At 41.0% G+C, this 11,541-nt stretch overlaps 1 protein-coding gene across 1 annotated transcript in view; it reads right to left on the bottom strand.

The window, feature by feature from the left end:
- Positions 1–334: 334 nt before the first annotated feature.
- Positions 335–11,541, bottom strand: part of LOC115027487 (latent-transforming growth factor beta-binding protein 2) — a 79,469-nt gene continuing 68,262 nt past the window's right edge. The window contains exons 32-41 of the mRNA XM_029460849.1: positions 9,496–9,624; positions 8,938–9,072; positions 7,775–7,975; positions 7,583–7,675; positions 7,086–7,214; positions 6,380–6,520; positions 6,100–6,273; positions 5,719–5,991; positions 4,875–5,024; positions 335–2,614 (exon numbers count right to left, since the gene is read on the bottom strand). Coding sequence (XP_029316709.1) covers positions 2,421–2,614; positions 4,875–5,024; positions 5,719–5,991; positions 6,100–6,273; positions 6,380–6,520; positions 7,086–7,214; positions 7,583–7,675; positions 7,775–7,975; positions 8,938–9,072; positions 9,496–9,624 — 1,619 coding nt within the window. The 3' untranslated portion in view covers positions 335–2,420. The remainder of the gene's footprint in view (positions 2,615–4,874; positions 5,025–5,718; positions 5,992–6,099; positions 6,274–6,379; positions 6,521–7,085; positions 7,215–7,582; positions 7,676–7,774; positions 7,976–8,937; positions 9,073–9,495; positions 9,625–11,541) is intronic.

Genomic DNA, 11,541 nt, shown 5'->3' with positions numbered 1-11,541 from the left:
TAAATGGGTCTTTCTGCATAATAAATACTGTTGATAGCTTAAAGTTCAACAATTCAGCACTCTAATGGAGTATTTTTACATTGTGGTACCAATACTTTTACTAAAGGATCTTAACATGTCTACCATCACTGCATAACACACACTTCTGACTACTTACATCACACATTAGAAGTTGTAGAATATTACATACTACAACTAACAAACATACTGTTCTTGTTTTAATACAAATAGCTTTCCATCGCAGAAAATAATTAGTGAATATAGAGTACATACATAAGGATAATTCAAGGTGTGTTGGGTGCAATTTTTCAAAGTAAATTTTCAAAGAGATTGATATTTTTTATGTTTTTATTTTGATGACTGATAGTGATTACAGCCAAGAGGTAAACAAAATGAATGAGCATGATATTTCGAATGACCACAGCTTTACAACAAGACATTTATCGCAAGTTATTTGCAGTTTTGAAAGGCTTTAAATAGTTGACTTAAATGTTAGACTTCCGGTCCGGGTTAGCTGATGGATTGAACAGCACAGGAAAGTGGACATCAAGTGGAAACATTTGTACAACTGTAGGCTTATAGGTTACAAATGCATGTCACGGGTATACATCATCAACTTTAGTCATCCTCCAAAGTTGGAATTAGACATTTATGTTTATGCGTTGCTGAGAAAAAGTTCAGTCCATTAGACAAATAATGCCATTATTTCCTAAACCTGAATATAAAAGACAAAAAGGTATAAGTGGGAGTTCAGAAACCAGATGAGTAGGCCGATACTGTCTATGATACATTCATGACATTAGGATCTAACAGAATAAAAGAAATAATGTTCACAATTACTAATATTTAGCCATAAAGTTGTGACGCACAGGAGTTGGTGCTTGCATTTCAAAAGCATTGTCTTTGTAATGAACTTGAAGAGACAAAATGTCTGATTAGAACAGTGCTGCCACTTCCAAAAAATATATTTCATTGTCTGCTCCACAGGGCAGGGTATACACACAGTTCCTCTGGTACAGTGTCAGCCACTCTCCTCATACATAAAAAGATATGCTTTAAAAAACATTTTTTACAGACATAAATGTATAAATCTACAAAGCTATAATGCCAGATTTTTATTACATTTTTAAGTTTTATGTCAAACAAAAATATTGGTTGTGCTATAATGCATTAAGAGAATATGTAACAAAAATAATACATAGTACTAGATCTGTACAAAATATACCAAACCTCTCCAACGAAGCCTGTGTCTTTACATGCATTCAGAGACGCACACATGGGAATGATGTGTGATCCTGGTACATAAAACTTTCACTTCAAGCTGTGATATTTGTGGAAAATTAACTTTTAATTAATTAATTAAGTAAAAACTTACCTTCCTGTGGTTTCAGAAGTCAGGCTAGAATGTAGCCTATAAGTCATGGTACATATGGTTTTTACAGACGTATAAAACAAGTTAATACTGTTAAAAAGAAAAGAAAATCGGGATCAGCAAAAGATGTTTTCCTACTTCATTTCTGGCATTAAGATCGTGAAAATGGTGTCAAACGAGGAAGGCAGGTTATACCTATTGCACCTTTAAAAAAACAAAAATATTACATAGATCATCATATACATCTACAGTCTTTCCAGGTCCACGTAAAGGCTGACGTTTTTAATGTGTACGTTTGGCTGTGTTGACTTCTCAGTTCTCGCTCCAGAGATTCTTCAACTTCAGCTCGTGGTTAATCTTGAAAAATAGAAAGGCAGTTGTGGGAAAAGTTCTCTCCTTGAATTTCGGATATTTATCAACCCTGGCGTCCATTTAGTCCAAGGTCAATGCTCAATTACAATGACTGAGAGAGAACATTGGTGAGAGGTTTGACAGTGAGGCACAAGCTGATTTATGAGTGGCTGATGACATTCCTTCTTTTACAAAAGACATTTATTATCTCCCCACGCCGTCAAGAACAAGAAAACAAAAACAAGAGGAATCCAAGTATTCCCTCTGAAATAGGTTGCTTTCTTAGTTTGCAGAGGCCCGTCATGTAAATGAAATAAATAACACAACAAAAAGAAAGTGACAGAGAAAAAATTACGTGGAAAATATATCTGCATATCAATATGCCTGGGGTTACTGAATGAAAAAAGATCAGTCCACAAAATCCCTTTAAGGCAAATGGATATCTGGTGAATACTAAATCTCATGTTATACATTCACTGCACAATTCCTGGTCCTCTTGAATGTGTATGAGGGGGATATGAATGTGTTCTGTGCTGAATGCGAGTGTATGTATGTGTTTGTGTCTGTATCTGCGTGCAGGGAAACAAGTTTGGACGTCTAAGCGTTACTGTTGAAGGTTTAGTGCCAGGCCCTTGGGGAAAAGGGCAGAGGGGTGTAAGGTGATCTTTGAGGGAGTAGGAAAAGCCAGCAGTCGGTCTCAGTTTCCTGCCTCCACAAGCCCAGACTCTGGGATCTCTGGGATTTCTGGGATCTCTGGGATGCATTTGTGTGGCTCTGCGGCGGCCACGAAGCCCGGCAAACAGGTGCACTTGTACGACCCCTCTGTGTTGGTGCACAGCCCATTCTGACACAAGGGCACCTTATCGCTGATGTCCTCACACTCGTTTATGTCTGCAGGAAGAGGAGGCATGAGTTAGTCAGCAGGGAGATTTCGCAGCTGAATCAGCTGCCTACGCCACATCTGCTGCTGAGTGGCCTTATGGGTATATGAGGAGTGGGATGCTGGAATGCTAAAATATTAATTTCACTTTCACTGTTCTTTCTGTTTTTAGCTTTCTATCATATCCCTGACCTTCATCAGCAGATGGAGTTGAAAAAAGAAAAAAACTTTGAAACTCAACTTTGAAACTTAAGGCCCTGTCACACATGTCCGTATGACAGAAACGTACGCCGGCGCATATGAGAATTTGTCAGAGTCCAAATACGTCCAACTTTTCATCGGATATACAGATACGCATGTCTAATCTATTGATATCGTATCACTTACTAATACAAAATGTATCAGACGAATACCCAACGAATGCATAATGTATACAAAAATATGGCGTATACAAAATATCGGCAACACGCTGGTTTACGTAGATATAAGGTAAGGTATAAGTATTCGTTAAGAGCAAGCGGTGTTACGCTGGGGTGCGTTGTTGAACGCTGATGTTTTGAGCATGTTCTAAATTACCGGATGTACCCGACGTGTGCTTCATAAGATATGCAGACGTTACGTTACGTTAGACATACGTGAATACGGAATACGTACGTGAATATTTACCTACGTAAATATAGTACGTGAATACCTACGTGACTACGTTAGAGGTACGTTAGATATAGGCTACGTTGGATAACCTATTACTACCCTATGTTAAGATGATGCCTGACGACGGAGTAACTTATTAAACGTGTTTCTACAGTACAGCTAGCGTTCAGCCGTTCTCCAGCATCAGCATGACGTGAACCAGATGGCACTTTTCCAGCTCCGTTGTCCAGACGCTCTGATATGTTTTAAATAAGTAAATGATACGCTATCAATGTTTGACATACGTATAATAATTTGTTATGTATTTGTTATGTATGCGTCAGCTACAACACCGCTGTGGAAAAGTTGGACGTATTTTGACACATTTTGAGTTAATTTTCATATACGCCGGCATGTTTCTGCCGTACAGAACTGTGTGACAGGGCATTAACATGGAAGAAAAGTCTTTCAAGTGCTCAGACAAAAAAGCAAATTGAAACACCTATAATCCTAGAGCTGCAATGATTAGTTGATTGATCGTAAAAAATGAATCTGCTACTATTTTCCTAAAATGGTCGGACAAAATAAGAAGTTTGACTTAATCAAGAAAATAATCCGCAGATTCATTAGTCGCACCCCTATTCAATTCCATGACAACTAGGCAAACTCCACGTGCTGATGAAGATCGTGTGATGTGCTCAAAAGCTCCACAACAACTGCTGAATGGGCCTGGAGGGGAGATTGTTGAAATTGTTATGCAATCTTGTGAGCAATAAACAAGGGCGTTTTAACTACTTTCACAAAAGTTCACATTTGGAGGATGATATTGTGCAAAATATCTCATCTTTAATCAAACATGCCGTCATGTTGCGTGTCAGCTCGAACACAGAGCTGTTCAGAATGACGGTAAAATGAACAAATCAACTGGATTATGTTTCCTTTTGGCCTTCAAGTGATTTTTCTTTCCCTTTTTCAGCACGGGAGGTCTGATTGTCATTTCACGGCAGTCCATCTCAAATGACCCTCCTTCTGTTTATGTCATGTTCTGCTGGGGAAATGCTCGTGGTGATATTTATAAAAGGAGGCATAGCACGAGTTGCACAGCTCACATGTGTTTCCACCGGTTTGGAATTCAATCACTTTCCTCAGGAAAACCTCTGGCCTTGGAGCTGATAAGCTTGTACGCATACAGAATATTGTAATCATAGCATTTCATTACAACAAGACAGTCTCACTTTCTTACAACACAAACAAAGTACACTTAAAAGATATAGTATCTCACGTAATACGCTAAGATTCAAGGCCTCCTTATTCTTGGCAGAGTGTGACTAGGGAATTTCTGACCAAAGGGCAACACACGATGCTTTTGAGAAGTACGCTGCTTTCATTAGTTCGCCATAAAACATAACTTAATGCAAGGTTGTTACATTCAAAGCTCTCCTTGAGCTTGATGATATACAGCATGAAGGGTTACCTCACTGAATTTAATCCAAGACCTGGCTCCAGAAGGCTTGAACCTGAACTTCACTGCGGTTTGATTTGGAGATTCAACACCACATTTTGATTCCCTATTGATTCTAGGATGTCCCTGAGTCTACATGTGGGTGGTCTTATATTAAAGATGGAAGGGAAAGAACTCACCTAAACAGGCCATCTTGCTTAGGTCAAGTTCGTAACCGTCGAAGCAGTCGCAGGTGTAACCTTCTCGCACACGAACGCAGCGGCCGTTTTCACACCCGTTCAGGATTCCACATTCCTCCGCTCTGAGACCCTCAAAGCCATCGTAGCGCTCTGATTGGACACAGAAATATGGAATAGAACATGTTAAAAATAAAATATTTAGATATTGTTATAATAATTCAGAACATTATCATTTATTTGGAGTTTGTTTTCAGTCCACCTGAAGAATGAAAGTGCAATATTGACTTGCTATTAGCTCGGTTTTGTTCTTTACCAACTGCTGAAGGAAATATCTGACTCTTAAGCTTCTAAACTCTCTACTTTCATACCAGCTAGTCTCTAACTTCATATGTCTGCTCGTAGGAAACAGGTAGTGTACAGCGGGGCTTTAGAGCGTTTTCACTGAAAACAGCTGCCTGCTGCTGAAAACGACACTATGAGAGCTGTGAGGGTGAACCAAAACAGTAACGCTGCAGGCCGGACAGCTAAACAATGAGCTGAAACGTAACAGATTTGGGTGATAAATCTCACTTGAAATGACTCCTTCAGCAGATAAGTTTGTACTTTTGTCATTTTACATTCTGCTATTTGTACTGATGAGTTTGATGACTTTGCCCATCACCGGTCAGCGATGAACCATCTTTAGTGGACAAATATTGGAGCTCTTTTACGATGTCAGTGACTGAAGCTTATAGTTTTTTTTATACACCACTGCATTACAGCATATAGTACACTGTATATTATACACAAATGTTCCGACCTATGAACATATTGTGGATGAAAACCTCAGAACGCATTTACCCACCAGCATAGGAATTCACTGGCCGTGGCCGCTGCTCTCGTGGTCGTGAAATGGGGACACGGGAAGGTGGCTGTTGGACGCTGTAGTCATTGAAGAGAGGAACGCCTTCAGGGATGTCATAGGGTCCTGCATGGCTGCCATAGCTGTCCCAGTACGGAGGAACAAAAGGCTCCACAGGATCCTCCGGCTCCTCAAGACCGTACTCATATCCTGGCCGCTCTCGCAGACTGTCCGTACCTCCTCTCCCAGGCAGGTTGCACATCACTGCGTAGTCCTCTGAACACAGCAGCACACGGGGTGGAGTTATATATGTGATGTTAAAAATGATGAATATAAAGACAGTAATTATTAAAGAGTGTAATCGATGTGCAACCTGCTTCTCACCAGAGTCTCTCTGGGGACAGAAGGCACACTGTCCACTCCAGGCGATGCCGTACAGGCAGCAGCATTCAGTGTATGTAGTTCTTTCTCCCTGGAGGGGCTCTGAACACACGTTGTCCCCCTCCAGACGCTGCCAACAAATATCCATGTGCACATCGTGATCAGGCTCTAGAGTTTCTGGGAGATAGAATGAGGATGGTGAAAACAAACACACACAGCTGTTTATATCACTGAAATACTACCACTGTGAAACTTATCATTTCAATTTAAAATGTTGTTCCACCTTCTGTGGTGTTGAGGCTGATGCAGCGCCGGCGCGTGCTGTCCAGGACTAATGGAGGACTGCAGAAACAGTTGAAGGACCCGGCCGTGTTCACACACGCTCCATTCTCACAGGCGGTTCCAAATCCACACTCATCGTAGTCTAAACATTTACAAAGTGAGGTACATAGACATTAAACTACAAACAAAGTCAAATTCAAAAGTGATTTAAATGATTAAGGTGCAACACACAACATTTAAATCAGCAGAAATTAAAACTATTCTTTTCTCACTTTCACTCTGCCATTTTAGTTTGTTTTGTTTTTAACTACTTAATGTTAACATTTTCTTTTCCTCATGCTAGCATAACTGAAAACACCAGTGGTGGAAGAAGTATTGAGATCCTTTACTTCAGTAAAAGTACTAATACCACACAGTGTAAATACTTCAATCTATTACTTAAGTAAAAGTATGTAAGTATTATCAGAGTTGAGGATGTTGGATGGATGGAGTTCAAAATCAGAATGTAGTTAAAAGCAATGAGGTTTATGGGAAATGTGGTCTTGATAAAAGTAGCCAAAACACTAGCATGAGTCATAGGTGAGCAATCATCTTGAATACAGTTTAAGTTGAAATACCTATATTACACAATGACATCCCAGTTTATCTGTTGCTGTTATATGAATGTTTTCAAATGTTAGAAACTTAAAATAAATGCCATTTCTTACCCACACACTCAAGCCGTATGTTGTCGTAGTAGAAGCCGGAGCGACAGTAGCATGTATACGTAGAAAAGAGATTTGAACACTGTCCATTTTTGCAAATGTCTGATCCGAACATCTCACACTCATTTGCATCTGAGGGATGAAAGAGAATCACACCTTGGTATTACATAAGTGAGATGGAAAGTAGCAACAGTCAAAACATTGGCACCCTGCTTTAAACATCATTCCCTCCTCTTGTAATAAGGTGTCAAGACACACTGTGGTTAAAGTAATTAGTCAGGTATGAAGGCAGGTATCCCTTTAAACCTTGGCTAGCTGTGGAGACAGCCTCGTAAAAGTGGTGAGGGAGTCTGTCTATCTGGCTTTAAAAGTAAATGCAGGTGGTAAAATACGCTGCTGACATTGCACCTTTCTGTGGCAATTTAAAGTTTTGTGGGAAGGGAAGCTATAAAAGCTTAGGGATATCAATAAAATACATGAGTGTGAATGTGAGAGAGTACCTATATAAGGGCGCTGTTCTCCCAGATTGTGTGTAGAGGAAACAGGCAGGGGTAATAATCCACTGCCGTGAGGGCACAACTGGTTGTAATCATCTGAAAAATAAAAAGTGGAATCATTAGTGAAAGAGAAGATAAAAAAAATGCACAAATGATTCTTTATTCTGATTCTGATTTCAAATCCTCTTGTTGTACCTCTTCCTGGCACAGGACAGGCGTGGATCTCGCAGTTGTCCCCCCAGCCGGCCCCCACCGTGCAGCAGCACTCCTGCTTGGTGGCGTTGCGAGACAAGACGTTGTCGCAGAAGTTGGCGTCGTTCAAGTTATAGTAACACTCTTTCCTCTCCCCCGGAGTGGACGGAGGGACTCCAGGGGCGGGTGTCGGGTGCATATCAGCTGTAGATGAACAAAGGAAGCATTTCTTTAGGACATGGTAGGGGTTTGGTAATTCAGGAGGGCAAACTGAACTAAAATCTCCCTTTTATAACATAAAGTTACAGTAGATCCTACACTTCAGCAGCACATCATCACACAGCAACAGCATCGAGTGGCCACATGCCTCCAGCAGGTAGTGCATTACCCTCGTCTGCCACTGCTGAGCCTGCTCATTTGTCCAAAGGCATGGGCTCCGGCATTTCACCCTTAAGCTGCAGGCTTAGCCAAATGGAAACACTGGCATGTGAGTCAACACACCATTCACTCTCACATGATTGATTAACACACGTCAAAAGCAAACAGCGGAATGTGGCAAAAAGGTACACAAAGGCATAGCTGGGGTTTAGTGCCCAGGCAGAAGAAAAAACATCCCCGCTGAGGGCGCGCTGCTTAATAATGTAAATACGCCCATTTCGTGTACACATACGCCTATCAAGCTGGAGAGGTGATGGTGTTTCCATGACTCGAAAAGCCCTTTTCTCTCGTTCTGAAATTGCAATACCTTGCATATCTGTAACCTCTGCACTTAAGATGATTTTAGCACAGAAGAGAGCAATGTGTCTTTAGCGCTAATTGCCAATAGCGGCACCTTATCCCTGTTTGTCTTGGTGAGGAAATAGGTTTACAGTAACTAGGCCCTTAGGGTATTTACTTGGCTACACTGGAGGAGTTACTTCATCGTTCATTCGAGGGATCAGGCTAATATAATTTTTTTGTAGGCATCCCACCCAACCATGACCCTAGCTTATAAAACAAATGGAAACAGCCAGGTCAAGAGACGAGGAGTAAGTCATGTCCACCTCGTCGCCCTTGTTTGGATAATGAGAGATGGCTCATTAAATCAGGGAAAACTCCGTCTCCCAATGATGGGATGGAGAATTAAGTCCCGTGGGTCACTGTGAGTGCTAGTCCTGCTCCATTACCCAGGGAGCGGCACTGGCTGGTGATGGGATCAAATTCCTCATTGTCGTTGGGGCAGATGCACAGGAAGCTGCCATCGAAGTTCTCACACAGGGCCTCCCCGCACAGCGCCAAGCTCATCTCGCACTCGTTCGTGTCTGAGAAAGACAGGAGAGGAGGGCGTGAGGTCAGTAAAGGATCAGGCACGTACGCACAGGCATGCGTTCAATAAGGTCATGGTGAGGACACACAAAATATTTTTTTTACCATCTTGTTAATGGAAGAATAATTCATATCCAATTAACAGAAAGGAATAGTTCATTAGTGCACTATAGATACATATATTTAGAGCATTTGTTGAGTATTTTCAGATGCGGGTTTATACACATTAGGAACTCTAGTGAATACAACATGGCAGCTTTAGGGCACAGAGGAATAAGTAACATCAGGTTTTGGCGGTACAGACGATACGTGTAAGTATGATAATTCATAGTTGGCTTTGATGAAAAAAAGCGCATCACCAACACTTATCTTTTGAGCAGTAATGTACAATGAATATTTATTGAAGAGCAGTTACAGACCGACACATTTGCTCATGTCTCCTGGGGGGTTGGTATAGCCTTGGTCACACTGGCAGCGGAAGGAGCCGTCCGTGTTCTCGCAGAAGCCGTGCTTCCCACAGATGGTTTCATTGACACACTCATCAATATCTGCAAGGCGAGAGCGCACAGAGAGGTGACCACAACATTAATATTTACAACGTCACTCTGCGCAATAGACTTTCGAACTGCCTCGGTAAACACGGTGCCGCTTTTTCCAAAATAAACATCACTACCATTGTGCCCTTACAATAACATGAGAAATCACTGCCATCATAACACAACTAGAAACGGTGTACAGATTAGACAATCCATTAAAAGAGTTTTCAAACTTTGGTGTTTGTAAATAAACTCAGGGAGACTTGTGGTGTGGATCTGGAAAACTGCAAATATGTTCTTTGGTCGTGTCAATGGAGTAAGAAGTGACACTTAAGTCACCGGGATGTTGGCGAAGTGGAAGAGATGGAGAAGTTTACAACATGCAGCCAGCATTCAGCATCAGACACTTTACGAGCAGTTGGAGAAAGATGGCTGAGTGTCTAGGTTTGGCACAAAGAGACTTTTTACAGCCTTCTGGAGTTGATTTCCATCCCAATCAATGCACATGTTTAAACCCAGTTTGATGTGTTTCACATCCACTGCAGATCTAAAAAGGTTCTGAGCATAGGACTTAATTTAAGGCCCAAAATGATAGTTAGGGATCCTATCGTAGCCTACTGCCAACTGTAGTTCATTGTTTGCATGGCAATAAATCGTAAAACAAGTTTAATAAAACCAGTGGAGCACACTCAAAGATGACATGTCTCACACTGAGAGAGAGAGAGATGTGGAAGTTGAGGCTGTTAACACTGGACCATGTAACAGCACTGCTGATTCCCTACCACTCGCTGTTTAAAGGCAACATTTGTGAGCAATCTTATTTCTTGGCGTCTCGAGTTCAGCAGAAAGGCCAAAGACTGATACTGCTGGAGGGCAAGTCTGATTATAATTGTTTAAAAAAACAATCAGAGAGTTTAATGATCACACTGAAGTCACATGAATTTGTTCTCGGGTCAGTTTGATTTGCCACTGGTCAATGATAAACCGGTTAAATCTGTTTCAGGGTCACATAACCATAATTTATCAGTCGTACTGAGCTGTTCATTTTACTGTGCTTACTTGTTCAGAGCATAAAGGTCGATACAAAATGACCTATTCATCTGTTTCAATCTTTGGTCTGTAAAAGCATCTTTTGACCATAAATGTATGACAAATGTTTGAAACAGCATCCGTTCCCTTTCAGTTAAGAAATACAAAAACAAAGTAAAAACTATGCAGTCAGAGATCAAATGAAGTCAGTCCTTGTTCAGTGTTTGCAAGTTGTTAAGTGGGGAACATTATGACAGTTGATCTCATAAAAGAAGAGAACAACACACTGTGTCTGCTTCATAAAAAGCAGGACTGATTTTTTTGTTGACTTTTTAGCTTCATAACACAACTCCATGACCACTCTATTCATAGTTTCCATGACTAATAGTAACTCCACAGGCGTGATCACGAGTTTAAGACAAACAGGGGGAAAATGCTGACAGTAAGATCACAACAAGTTCAATACTTAAATTACATTTTGATCAGTTCCATTAAACAGTCCTACCCCTAACATCAGTTGGGAGAAAAAAGTCATGTCCAGTGGCATTGTTTAAAACAAATTGGTTTATGGAGTGCAAAGCACAGTCATTCAAATATTGTCTAACCAGTTTTATTTAGCCTCTGAGCGCTCATAAAGGCTGTATTAACTGAAGAAAGGAAGAAAGTGGGCCAGAAAAACCACAAGCCATTTGATTTGAACAGTGTGCTTGGCCACGGTCCTTTCTTCCCCTCCAACACAGACAACTACTTTGTCAGGCTTGCTGGGGGACAAGTCCTCTGTCAGTGTTTCTGTCCTGACTTGGCCACTTCTCCAACATGCCTCCGGGGTCAGAGACAGGGGCTCCCACAAGCTAATAAAACTGCAGAGACAAAATTGCCTTTGTCGTTTGTAAAACCTTT

Source organism: Cottoperca gobio, chromosome 22 (assembly GCF_900634415.1).
Source record: "Cottoperca gobio chromosome 22, fCotGob3.1, whole genome shotgun sequence".
NCBI lineage: Eukaryota > Metazoa > Chordata > Actinopteri > Perciformes > Bovichtidae > Cottoperca > Cottoperca gobio.
This window is presented reverse-complemented; position numbering and strand designations above follow the sequence as displayed.